The 13,364-nt window shown below is 39.4% G+C and overlaps 1 protein-coding gene and 1 long non-coding RNA gene across 8 annotated transcripts in view; one reads left to right on the top strand and one right to left on the bottom strand.

The window, feature by feature from the left end:
• Positions 1–13,364, top strand: part of LOC103146903 (uncharacterized) — a 140,287-nt gene that overhangs the window by 28,854 nt on the left and 98,069 nt on the right. The window lies entirely within an intron of this gene.
• Positions 1–13,364, bottom strand: part of grin2ca (glutamate receptor, ionotropic, N-methyl D-aspartate 2Ca) — a 53,753-nt gene that overhangs the window by 25,074 nt on the left and 15,315 nt on the right. Inside the window, exons 2-3 of the mRNA XM_007564999.2 lie at positions 10,412–10,862; positions 348–949 (exon numbers count right to left, since the gene is read on the bottom strand). Of these exons, the coding sequence (XP_007565061.1) occupies positions 348–949; positions 10,412–10,846 (1,037 nt within the window). The 5' untranslated portion in view covers positions 10,847–10,862. The remainder of the gene's footprint in view (positions 1–347; positions 950–10,411; positions 10,863–13,364) is intronic.

The raw sequence follows: 13,364 nt of genomic DNA, 5'->3' as shown, positions 1-13,364 counted from the left end.
AGCCAGGGTGAACTCTTTACTTCAAATGTAATGTGAAGTCTTCTATAGATTAGCTGATTTACAGTTTTACATGCATTTAAAATAAGTTCATCACATTCATCAAACATAGCTGTGAGAGAATGCACAGATACTTTATTTGATCAGATATTTTTAATTTATTGATACTTTTTATGCTTTCATGGAAAAAATTAGAGAATACAATAAAAATAATATTTTAGGCAGTTTTTTTTTTAACATTAACTGAAATTTAATGTGGCAATAATAAACCCAAACTTTTTATCTTGAAAAGAAATTTTCACAATAAATGATAGATATGATAAATCCCCCCGTTTAAGACAGTGTCTTACCTGAACAGCGTATCGTTGATGGCAGATTGTTTGACGGGGTTGTGACAGTCGCTGTGGCCCTCAGGAATGAAGCCTCTCTGCTTCCTGAAGCTCTGGACACCTTTAACTACAATAGCTACCCCATCCCGCACCCTCTTCCTCAGACTCATCCTCCAGCGGTCTGTGATGATGCTGATCAACCCCACAGGGAAGCTGTCAGGTGGCGGGATGTCTGGGTTTCCCACGGCCATGCTGGGGATAATCCAGATGTAGCCCGGTCCTATTAGCCCAACCTCGGTTGCTAATGAAAAAAGGTACTGTGCCTCTTCGTGGGAGCAGTAGACCAACAGGACCTGGGCGTCAATCTGCTGCAGCAGCCTCCGTGCTCGTATGTCGTTGGTGCTGTCAGCTGACATGTCGAAGGATAACACGTCCTGCAGGTCCCACATGAAGTAGCTGGTGTCTGTGAAGGACTTGACATAATCCACATAGGCTTCGTAACCCGGGTACAGGCTGGTTATAACCACAAAGCTGTCCCAGTTGTACTCCTCCATCACCTTGAACATGCCGTTAATCTGCTGCTCAACAGAGGAACCCAGCTGGAGGAAGTTGGAACCTTCACCCTGTAGTAAAGGAGAGAAACATGGCGTCATTTTCTTCACTTAACTTGTTGGTCCTGTTCAAATAAATACAGTGTTATTTTATACACTGACTGTAGAATAAAATCTGGAGGACTGTTTTGAAGACAACATTCTTTAACCCTCTCGCGGTTACATATGTTGGTAGGGAAGCCGACATGTAATTGTGTAAATGAGCAGCAGGAAAAGGGGTTGTTCTGTCAGACCGTCAATTCCTGAAACTAAAAAAAAAAATTGTAAAAGTGTATGTGGGATCTGTGCACAATGTAAAAAATCTTATGGAGTCCAAATGACCAAATTTCTTAAGAAGGTCAAACCCAGAAGATCACACATTGTCTGGGTGCAACAAATGGATGCAACCCATCCACCTGCTACCTGTTTTGGTAGCAGGTAAACTTTCTCTTGCTATTTAATCACTGAATGGCTTATCACTAAAATACACTAAAGATCTGCTGTTGTTGTATCCACCTTCCAGAACAATCAGGTCTTCTGGTTCTGGTTCTGGTCTGCTCTGCATCATCAGAAGCAGAACCAAACATAGGGAAGCAGCATTCAGCTTTTATTCACCACAAATCTGGAACAAACGTCCAGAAAACTGCAGCTGAAACACTGAGTTCATTTAAATCACTGCTCAAAAGCTGCATGTTAGAGTTGCTTTTGATTAGTAATAACTGGAACATTGATGAACATATTTGATTATTTTTGATTATTTAGATTTTTATACTTCTACGATATAAAGCACTGTGAATTGTCTTGTTACTGAAATCTACTGTACAAATAAACTTGAGGTAAACCTGCAAACACCAGCCTGAACAAAGACAGATGATCAGCGCATGTTTTATCTGTCGTTTGTGAAAATGTTTTCATCTTGGAAGATGAATTGCTGTCGCTCTGATCAGAAGTAGAGATCAGACCTAAAATGTGATTTCCCTTCTCTTCGCTATATTTTCAGTAATTCTCCTCCTACAGTTTGAACAGTCACAATTCCACTAGATATGTTATTATATAATCAGTGAAATAAAAATTCAAACCAAACTTTGTTTTGCCTTAGAAAGTGGAGTTTTAGTCCTGGTGTTAAATCTCTAGAGTAGCCCCTCCTGACCCGTTCCCTCCCCGGGGAGAACCCTGTCTACCCCAAACACCTAGCCCTCGCAGCTCAGGCGGTGGAGAGGTCAGGTGTCCCGAGACTGCTTGGCAGCCTGTGATAGTATTCTTCCCGACTCCCTGTTGTCCTTGACGGGTTTAGCTGTCTTGTGATGAATTAGCGTCTCACAGTTTCAGACGACACGGCTAAATCCAGCCTCTGACTGCACCGTTGTTTTTCTGTCACTGTTTCCTCAAACATCGAAGGAAATGACGGAATAAATACACCTTTCATGGACAGTGCATCTTCTTTAATCCAGAAGAACTTAACTTACTCCACTAATAAAAGCAAACTGGGAATTAAAATAATTAAATTTCTTTGGCAGCTATTCTTCATTTTTCATTTCATTAAATCAGCCCAGAGCTCATATATTTTCCTTAAAATGGTTGCTCTTTCTGTGTTCGCCTAGAGGACACTCAGTTATCAGCGTATTTAGTGGGAGCTGGTTCTGCCCGGTGAACCCGCTGTGGACAGAGATGGATGAGGCGAACATTTACGTTTGGTGCAGAGATTTCATGCAGATTTGTACAACCTGAGAAATCCACTCCTCCTGCTGCAGATCTGTCAGTGCTACAGCCTCAATCAGTCTGTTCCCTCACTGACAGGCGCTGGGCTGTCTGGTAGTGTCTACGAGGATGTCTGGTTTTGTTTTTCTTAGTGATTCCTTCATGCTCCCTTGCACATGGAACCACAAAGTACCTTTAACTCCTCAGACCTGGACAGCTCAATTAGCGGAGGGCAGACAGATGGCTCGGTCCAAATGAGCCTGGGGCATTACCGCAGGCACCGCTGCAGCTCAAAGCCCCAAGTCACGACTGTCTTGTCAGAGTGCAAAGCGCCGTCCGAGGAATCAAAGGATGCAAGGAATCATTTACAGAAAATGGAAATTTAATTCTCCGCCAGAGATGCTGGCTCGATGGGAATGCAAATGTTAGAGTTGGATAGACTTGAAATGAACAAATTGTATGACATTTCTGTTTGGTAAAAAAAAAAAAAAAGAAAAGTATAAATATCCCCAGTTGAAAATGATATTCGGTAGATCCTACGAATGCTAATATAAGGCATTTGAAGGGATATATTTATCTGGAAAATTTGCATGTGGAAACTAGCTTTCCTCTTTTAAAATAAAATAACTTTGCAGGGATGCTGATCATATAAGTGTTGCACTTTTTGCTTATATTGTAACGTAACAACCACCTGCTGGGAATATACAGCAGGCTGCTTCATGGATTTTCATATTCAGGACGTAATACATGTTTTATTTCAGAAACAATTTTATTAACTATTTAAAATCTTACTGTACCTTGACAAACTCTAATTCATTCTATGGCGCTGCATGAGGTTTAAACCAATTTAATACTAAGTAATTACATTGTTTTTACTTTTCCCAGAATGTCTCAGTATTGTAGATTTGATATTTATCTGACTTGCATACGTTTTCTCCCCTTGCATCTAAATTATTAGTCTGATTAACAACATAAGTTCTATTGAGCAGAAATTTCCTGCCATTTCTCCTTAGTTGGGTGAAAAAAAATAAATGTGCCAAGTTTCAATTGGACCTTTTTCCATTTAGAAGACACTCAGCTCTGCTACCTGAAAGTGCCTGCTATGAAACATAATGCAATAAATAAATGATGAAAAACCTTCAGGGTGGAATTAAGAAAGTGAAATATTAGTCAACATTCATAGTTCCAAAGATGAATTTAACTATAGTTATGTTTGTTCACAAACATTTAAACCTGATGTTTGCTTTCATGTTTGAACATAAAACAGTGTTTAAGATTTTGATCACATGATTCAATCAAAGCCAATCCCACAGTCACACCCACACACACACCCACACCCACACACACGCACACACACGGCCCTTCATGGAGAGAGTGACTTCTGGCGACTTCTCCTGGTTGTGACATGTGTGCCTCCGCCACGCAGCAGGAAGTGCCCTGGCAACAGCTTCCTGTGCTGCTGACGTCACACAGATCCTGCACGATGACACACTATCCTGGCATTTCTCACTAAACATTAGATTTTCTCTCTGGTTATCAATAATCAAATTAAAATTGATGAACTATAAAGTTACAGACGGAAACCTGCTAAGCTCCAGAAACTCTGCACTGACATTCACAATAAGACTTTCATTTTTAGTATTTGTGACATTTAAAGTGACTAAATCTTTTTCAGTGCCCTCTAAAATGAAGCACTCAAACACTTCCATCCTCTGTTCACTTCCCAGTCTTTCACATTTCAGTGGCTGCAGAATGAAGCTGGACTTCATGCATGTCCACTGACCGCCAACACTGCTCCTCGCTCCCTGCTGGCTGCTGCTTATCAGTGTTTTAACACTGTTGCCTTTAGTTGAGATAAGTCGGGCTGCAACAGTGAAGTCAGTTTTAAAATGCAGGATGTGGCAGCGGAGAGAAGTGAGTTCAAAAAGTAGAAAAGACAGACGGATAAAAAAAGAACTGCTCTAGTTTAGAGAACCGCCCCAGGCTCTTGTTCTTGCAAGACTTACATTTTGTTCTCTTAAAACACTCTGGTTCGCAGGATGGGATGCGTCAGTCTGCAGAATGGATCCCTTAAAGAATGCTTTGAAGTTCAACTCACAATATCAAACTAATTTTTAATGATTGGAGGAAAATTTTCCATATATATACCTGCACTTTTGACTGCTAAATTACATTTGAAGCACACCAAATGTCTGCGTTTCCCAATCACATTAGCCCTGCTATTTTATGATAACCCTACTGGCAAAATCAAAGCTTTCTCTTCTCCTTAAATTGACGTGTAGCCGGCTGGTTGTTTTAACCTCCAAGACCAACAGCCTATAACCTAATGTAATAGAACAAAGTAAAATGGCTTAAGAAAAGGAATCTGATCAGCCTGTAACATCCACCCGTCACTTTCCAAGATCAGAATTTACTTCTAGTGATCCATTTAAAAGTGAGTGAGCTCCATTGGTTTAACTGCTTCTGACAGCGTCACATAAATCAACTGTGATATGAAGATAAAAGCTGTCAGATGAATATGGTAAGATAAAGAGGGCAATCTTATTTTTCTCTGAAATGTGCAGTGGAGTTGATATCAAGCTAAGCACACCAATATTACAATAACTATCTTCACACTGATGTTTTTTTACATTCACACATTGATGATTTGCACTTAAAACTTAAAACTGTAATTGTAGGATATTTACAGTAATATTGAACACCTGTGCTTTATGTTGTAGTTAAAATCTGTTTAACACTGAACAGCTGTTGAACCTACAGTTCACCCAGAAAGTATTCAACCACCTCACTTTTTCCACATTTTATGTTACAACTTTATTTCATAATGTATTAAATGACTCTCCTTTGGCAAACTTCTTTACAGAAATACCTTGTTATGACAATTTCTCATTTATGTCAGTATTCACAACCTTTGCTTGTCACTTCGTTGATCCACCTTTGGCAGCGGTTTCAGCCTCAGGTCTCGTTGAATCCGATGCCATTAGCTCAGCTCACTAATCTTTAAGCAGTTTGGCCCGTTCTTCTCAAACTCCATCAGATTGGATGAACATGTCCGTCCGTCATTTTCAGATCTCTCCAGAGTTGTTCAATCAGATTCAAGTCTCTGGTTTGGCCCATCTGGATCCTTCTCCAGATTTGTACCTTGAGACAATCTTGTCTTTGAAATCTACAGACAATTCCTTTGATTTCATTCTCGGTGTTTGACCTCTGACCTGCACTGTCAACTGTGGGACCTAATATAGGCAGGTAGGTGCTATCCAAATCAAGTCCAATCAACTGAATTCACCAGAACTGGACTAAATCTTGACTTGGTTATCATGAACACCAGGATTTCTTTCAGTGTCCATCTGTAGGATGTTTTGATTAGTGGAATTGAAATTGTTAACTTGCCTTTATTTAGTATTTTATTAATTTTATTGTTGAACTCACAGTTTTTGATTTGGTAACTGGTACTAATTGTAACTCAGTAAAACAGTCATCTCTCTGTGTTGTTAAAGGTCAGTGATAATAACCTGATCCTTGCTGCCTGTTGTGTAGATGTAGTGAATATATAGTGAATGATTCCCCAGGGCCTCACGAAATTAGGAATGGATCTGGTGAGGCATGTCGGTCTGGAAGCTGGTGCCGCAGCGGGGGTGAGGAGATTACGTTCGCTTTCCAACAGGGACGCTCCACATTAATAACACGTTCAATACTTTCCTGACAGGCAGCTTTAATGCCTTCACTAGACGGCATATATTAACAGCTTCAAATTCTTTTACTGTCTAATTACCAGTAAAGAGCAGTGATTTATTTCAACACCTACCATCTTATTTCTTATTACACGTGTTTATTCTGCAAGTGATTATGATTGATTTGCTCTTCCTGCATTTGAGTTAGAATTGCTTCAGTGTAAATGAGCAGCAGGAGACATTAACTGATGAGTAAAACCTCTTTCATTACCTTGGAGGAGCATGCTTATGGCTACATCACACAGCAGCTCTGCTAAAATGGCTGAAGCTGATGAGGGAGATGTCTGAAAACATGTGAATTATGGAAATCATAAAGATCTTACTGGTGTTTACTTGCTTCTAATTAAACAAGTGAAGGGTAAACACCAACACTACAGGAAGTGAGGGTTTGAAATTATTTGATGATGATGAACTGAAATGTAAACTTTTTTGACTAAAAATGAAATAAACTTGTATATTTTTCACTGATAAATGTTCACGGAGAGGAGAGTGCTTCCACCTTACCCTTTCATCCAGACTGCTGAAGGTTCGTTTTTGACTTGAGGAAACTCACCTCCTGTTGGCAAACCCTGTTAATGCAGATTAACTGCAAAATCATCTCATTGCTCTTTACAGGACTCTTCTCTCTGTCTCTCTCTCTCTTTGTGGCATATGCTGTGAAGGGCAGATTATGGGGAGAAAAACAGAAACTAAAAAAAAAGGATTTGGTTCAAATGGGTGTGGATTACAACTCTCACTGAGTTTCTGGAGGAAAAATCCCCCTCAGGGCTGAGCTGTCTGTATCCAGGCTGTTTAAATGCATTCAGTTTGGAAATAAACATGAATTTTTAGTCCATTTTATCTAAAATCGGGTGATTAAAATAATGAGATACTAACAAAAGAACCAAATACTATCTCTGAATTTTAGATTATCTACGAATTTCACATTTAGTTAACAAGTGGACTAAATTTCCTATTACTTTTTAATGTTAAGATTTATCAATCAAGTTTTTGTACAGCAGATTTCAGCAACAACGCCGAACATATTGCTTTACATCGTTAAAACACAAAGACGCGTCAAGCAAGAAAACAATTCATTGAAATAAGTAAAGAAATTAAACATGCAATATTTAATAAAATACATTTTTAGGGTTAGGACGACATCCTTTTAAATTTATTACCACAAAACCATGGGTGCTGAAAATTTGAATTTTTGGAGAATTTTAATTCCTTAATAAAGTCAAACAAAGTTTTCCCACCTGGTTAAATAATCATAAAAAAATACAATGGTACTGTGACAAATTAGCCTGGTAAAAACCAGTCACTTGTTTTACGCTTTGCTTCATACAGAGGGTCTGGACCCTCAGACATAGAGACACTATTGATTACTCAAGGATTGGATCTGTGTTTAGCCAGTCGCTTGCGTTTTTCTTTGATGTATATAAAACGCGAAAGCTAAACATTCCTCTTTTTTCACCTCTAATCACTCAGTATTTGGAATTGTGAATGCCATCCTTTACTTCCTCTGTTGCCATTGCCAAACTACAACCATATATAGGTTCCAATTTAAAAACAACTCAGAAATTCAAAGTCATTGTTCACAACTTCTGTTCACTGTTTGGCCAGGATGAAATGCATCCTGAGAAATTGAGCTCACTGGGACAAATCCCAGATGGAGTACTGAAAAAATACAGCAGGATGAAAACAAAGTAGAAATTAATTTTACCACCCAGTTTGGCTCCTTTCTTATAAACATTAGATTGGTCTGACAGATATTCAGAAAAACAACCAATACCTGAAACTTTGAGATCAATAATCTGGCCACAGGAAGTGGGTCTGATGACTGATTACCAGAGCACAAATGATCAACCACTAAATGGCAAAAAGCAGCTAAACAGAAGTGAAGGCCTTTAACCTGACTTGGCATTACATTAGAGCCAGAACCGCTTACAGACAGATGTTGTTGGTTAAAAGTAGATGTAGCTCGGTGTTGCTGGAAATTAGATAAACAATCAACATTTAAACCAAAATAAGCTATAAGGTCAGACACAGCCTAGCAGACGGCTGCACAAAGATCAGAATAAAAGCTGCTTTACAGAGAAGCTGGATTCCTTTTTATGGACAGAATAAACAAGTTCATCATTTGGCCCGGTTGTCTTTTAAAAGTTCTTTATAAAGCTGAAGACCAACTCTGCTCCATTTTTATCAGCTTAGCTTCTCTGCTTAAAGCCAAGTTTCAGTCGTGCTGCCCCCAGCCATCTCCTGAGTCTCCTGACTTCTTTTGTCAAGATTATCAGACAAACTGCAGATGAAAATGGATCAAAAAAAGCTAACATCTCTTTCCTCCAGTGTAACTCTTGTAAACTCCCTTATTCAAAAGGTTTTAAGCGTACTGGAAAGCTTAGGGGTGACTAAATGTCCAGCCAGTTATACAAAGTAGTCTAAAGATTTCCTTGGAGGTTTAGATCAATCATAGTGATGTATGCATATCTTACATTGCATAAATGTTGATTATGTTCACTCTCAAAATTGATATTTCCCCCAGCCGTGTCCTATTCTACACCCTGACATCCACTGTTCCCTAAATCTTTTAAGATCATCAGTTTGAACAAGCATTTCCCTTGGCATCACATTCCTCTGCCAGCCTGTCCTCTGTACACATCTGTAGTAGACAACCAGGAGAAAGCCATTTTGAAAGGATTACTGTCTGTCCCTGTGGCTGATCCCTTTGTGGAGAGTATTTGTGCCTCCTTGATGGATCACTGCTGCTAAACCTTCCAGCTTCAAACCAAACAAAGTTTAAACACTCAGATGTGTCACAGGCATCTCTTGAGCCCTCTACCACGACTCCCTTCTCACAACATACGGAGCTGAGCTGATTTCAAACACCACATTGATCGTAAAGTCAAAGGTTAGATTAAATATGAGAGATTTCTGTTTCTGGTTCCATTTCCTGATTTCTATTATTGCATTTATCTGCAGACGGAGATTGTTTAAAGATTCATTATAAAAACAATAGAGTCTAATGTCATTTATTTCAACACATTCACTGTCCATATGGAAATAATGATGTTTGATGACATACATCATTAGCTTTCAGGGAAACAGTTTCCTTGCTGCTTTTGGGAGTGTAATTACAGTACAGTAGGCGTTAGACTGTTTGGAGTGATTGACTAATATATTACAACAGACAGAACCTGAACATCAGGTTCTAACTGGAATGTGCCCATAAGTAAAACAGTTCTGTTGAACCAAAACACAAAGCAATTTACAGTTTATAGAGTAATTTGTTATATATATATATATATAAGAATATAGTGATATTAGCAGAAAGATGTGAATTTACCAGAAAACATATCTTAAAGAGAAAAGTCATTTTAATGAGAATCGTAGACAGTCATGAAGATCTGACTTAACCAGCTCAGTCTGTGTAGTTTCTTCTAAACATACACAGTTGCTATGAAAAATAACTGGCAGTGGGGCCATTTCAAAGTCCTGCTACTGATAATAATTTGATGCTGATGTGTTAAGAATAAGTTTTTTTTTTTAAGTATTAGGGATTATATAAAAGATACTATTAAAAATGTTTTGCTGTTTTTCACATAAGTGTTCTCCTAATATTACAGCTTTATGCTGGTAATAATAGAACATTATTATCATAATTAAAGAAAAAAACTTAGTTTGCCCCTAATACTCTATTATTGAGTTGAGCTGAATTCAAAGTCCAAATAAATAGAAGCTGTAAACAAGATGGTAGGCCTTGGGCGTGCTCTTGTCAGTCAACCCATTGGCCAAAGGAAGTTCAGATTTTTTAACAATTAATCTTCAAAAACCAAAAGTTAATTAACAGATTAAATCAACTTATTGGCCAACCCTTAGAACTAACGCTAACATCCACGCCGTTGAAGCATTTCGCTAATTGCCCCTTTTAGCTATGGAGGGAGACATGCCAAGAAAAAGTGCCTAGAAAACAACAGAAACCTCAAAAGTGAGGAGACATTTTAAAACAGCAACTCAGCACATTGCATGCAACCCCAAATGGGTCTTCCTTTGTCCCGTCCCTTTCTTAACTTTGACCCTGACTGACCTTGTATGGCAGGACCACTGCAGAGCCGCCGCTGATACCCACAATGGGCACGGCTGTCTGTGTGGAGATGAAGTCCAGAATCTGTGCCACAGCCTCAGAGCCAACATTGTCCTCAAACACCACGCCGTGGACCCGGTTAGTTGACAGGGTGTCGCAGATCCGGGTGAGCAGAGCGCGTGGGTTAGTGTTGTTGACCAGCACAGTGATGGGGTTCACCTCCAGCGGCAGGTCCATGAAGTTTTCCCGGCTCAAGCGCCCCTTTATCTCCGTCTGGTAGGCCGGGCCGCTGAACACCACCGCTACATTCACAGAGGGCACGGGGAACCCGAAGGGCCGGCCCAAACAGGAGGGGGTTGTGCAGAGCAGCAGCAGCAACAGCGGCAGCGGTGGCGGCCACCACAGGGAGTCACTCCAACTGCCCAGACGAAGGCCCATCTCAGTCACCTACTGCCTGTAGAACGGGTTGGAGTAGAGAGAGGGGATCAAAAGAGGGTTGATAGATTAGATCATTTAAAATATATACTGCTCAAAAAAATAAAGGGAACATTTCACTTTAATTTTGTGTGTGGCTCCAAATCCAGGCCTCCATTGGTTAATAAATTTGATTTCCATTGATGATTTTTGTGTGATTTTGTTGTCAGCACATTCAACTTTGTACAGAACAAAGTATTCAATGAGAATATTTCATTCATTCAGATCTAGGATGTGTTATTTGAGTGTTCCCTTTATTTTTTTGAGAGGTATATATATATATATATAAAGTTTTCTTAAAAAGTTTTCTTCACTTTAAGAGGCTAAACAACATTTTGTCTTTGTTCTGATCCTTGTTCTAGTCTGAAATGTCCATTAACGAGGCCCAGAGTGATACTTTTAGACTGCAACCACATACAAGAGGGAGCTTTGGCCGGGCTGTGGCGTCTCAGGCCGGCAGCTGCCACCCTGCTGTTGCTGCATTCAGCCTGCCAACCCAACAGATGGTGTCCAGTGTTTAATGCAACAAATGGAGAACAAGGGGATTTAGAATATTTCTCTCGTGACAGTACTTTTGATGCTGTTACTTAGTTTCGTCAGCAGTTCCAGGCTTAATCACATAAAGGTTCTAATGCATGCTGTTCACTATCCTGATTAATGAGATGTTTTGTGTTATGGCGGATTTTTGGAGTCACTTTTCTGCTTTTCTTATGAGTTTTAAAATTAGAATTTATATTTTTTGAGCAACCCCAAATGGGTCTTCCTTGGTCCCGTCCTTGGTAGGACGGGACCAAAGCTTGTATTTACATTAAAAGCTTGCAGTGAGTGGTTTATATTGTAGCCAGACAGCAGTTTGTGTTGAGCTCTCAGACAGCACTGAGCTCTTTGTCAAATCCGTCACAGAAACGTTTGTGGCTCTTAGGGAGAGCTCTTCAATGGTCCCCTGTCACAGGACTCTGATCCACCATGTGATGGAATCCCATTGGGGTGAATATATTGTAATCCCTTGGTAATCCCTGCCAGGCGTCATGGCTTGCAGCTTGATTGCAGTGTAGAAACTTATCGAGATCCGGCTGCTGCACAAGGTAAACTGTTGTTTAGTTCTGCTGCTATACCTGTTCCTATGTTGCCTTTTAGCTATCTCACATCCTGAAATACAAATAACACGGCCTTAAAGGCATGTGATGCTTCTATGCAGACGCTTTTTTATACATGTCTTAACTCTTATTATGCACACACAGAGAGAACACTGCAGATTTGTAAGACCTAGCACAAGAACAAATGGGCTGAATATTTTTCAGCAGATATAACAAGCACAAAAACTCACAGAAACCAATCAAATTACAGAAGGAACAGTTTGAATGTAGTCTGAGCCATGCAGATCTTTGAGGCGTATGTGAATGATTTTATATGCAAGGAACTGACAGATCTAGAGGACATAAGTGGTGGCAGTAAGAATGAGCTAACATGATTTAGGGCCGAGGGATAAAATCTAATTTTGAATGCATTGAGGTGAAGAAATGGACGATTCTGAATCGATTTACAAATGACAAACTTGATTATGTTGACGCTAATTAATAACCTAATTGTGAAGAATATACAGAGAGAAACTCTGAATCACGCAAGTGTAGCACCTGGACAGTTTATTAGGACATGAGCAACTGCATCCTCTGCACGAAAGGACACATTCCTCGGACAAGAGTTGTACATGAAATCAGCAAGAAATATTTTCAAACATGACAAACTTTAGAAAGCATAATGTTTTTTCCCCCATTAACTTTTTTTGTCTTGCTGTGGTTCATGTGGTTCAGTATTTCTGTGGAGGATCTTAGAGGTGGGATGGCTGCTAATGATAATAATCTTGTAATCAGACAATAAAGGTTCTGCAGAAACTACTTGAACTTATTTATGAGTAATGCAAATACACAAAAAATAACATTAAATCATCCTAATGCAACCCTAAAACATTACCAATAGCCATTACCAATCTGCATGATGAACTTTACTCTTTTTATAGAAACTAAAAACAAACATTAGCTATAAATAACTTAAATTTCCTAACTGCCCTCAGCCACACAGTGTTGTTTCTACGTCACAGTAAATCTAAAAATAAAGTGTGACAGATTACTGCTCAGGGGTATTTGTACAAATAAAATCCAAATAAAAAGGGATTACAGTTTATAAGTCGTTTTTTCTTTCTGCTTCAGTGCCAGTTAAAGTACAGCAGTGTCAAACAAAACAAGCTTATTTAGCTGACACGTGTTTTTTCCTCCATATCGCTCCATGCCAAGTGTAGGATGGACAAGTTAAGCACTGAATGGGAGTGCATATCCTGTTTCATCTCAAAGTAGTCATAAGATGGTGGATAGGCCTGTTGCGATAAACGATAACGTTCTTAACGTTTTTTCTTTCTGTTGATGACACTGAATGAAAAAAGGCTAAACTCCGGTGCTCTCCACTGACCCTCCCTTCCTCATTTCCT

The sequence above is a fragment of the Poecilia formosa genome, unplaced genomic scaffold, assembly GCF_000485575.1.
Source record: "Poecilia formosa unplaced genomic scaffold, Poecilia_formosa-5.1.2 Scaffold170, whole genome shotgun sequence".
NCBI classification, from domain to species: domain Eukaryota; kingdom Metazoa; phylum Chordata; class Actinopteri; order Cyprinodontiformes; family Poeciliidae; genus Poecilia; species Poecilia formosa.
The sequence above is the reverse complement of the archived record's forward strand: the minus strand, read 5'-3'. Positions and strand labels throughout refer to the sequence as shown.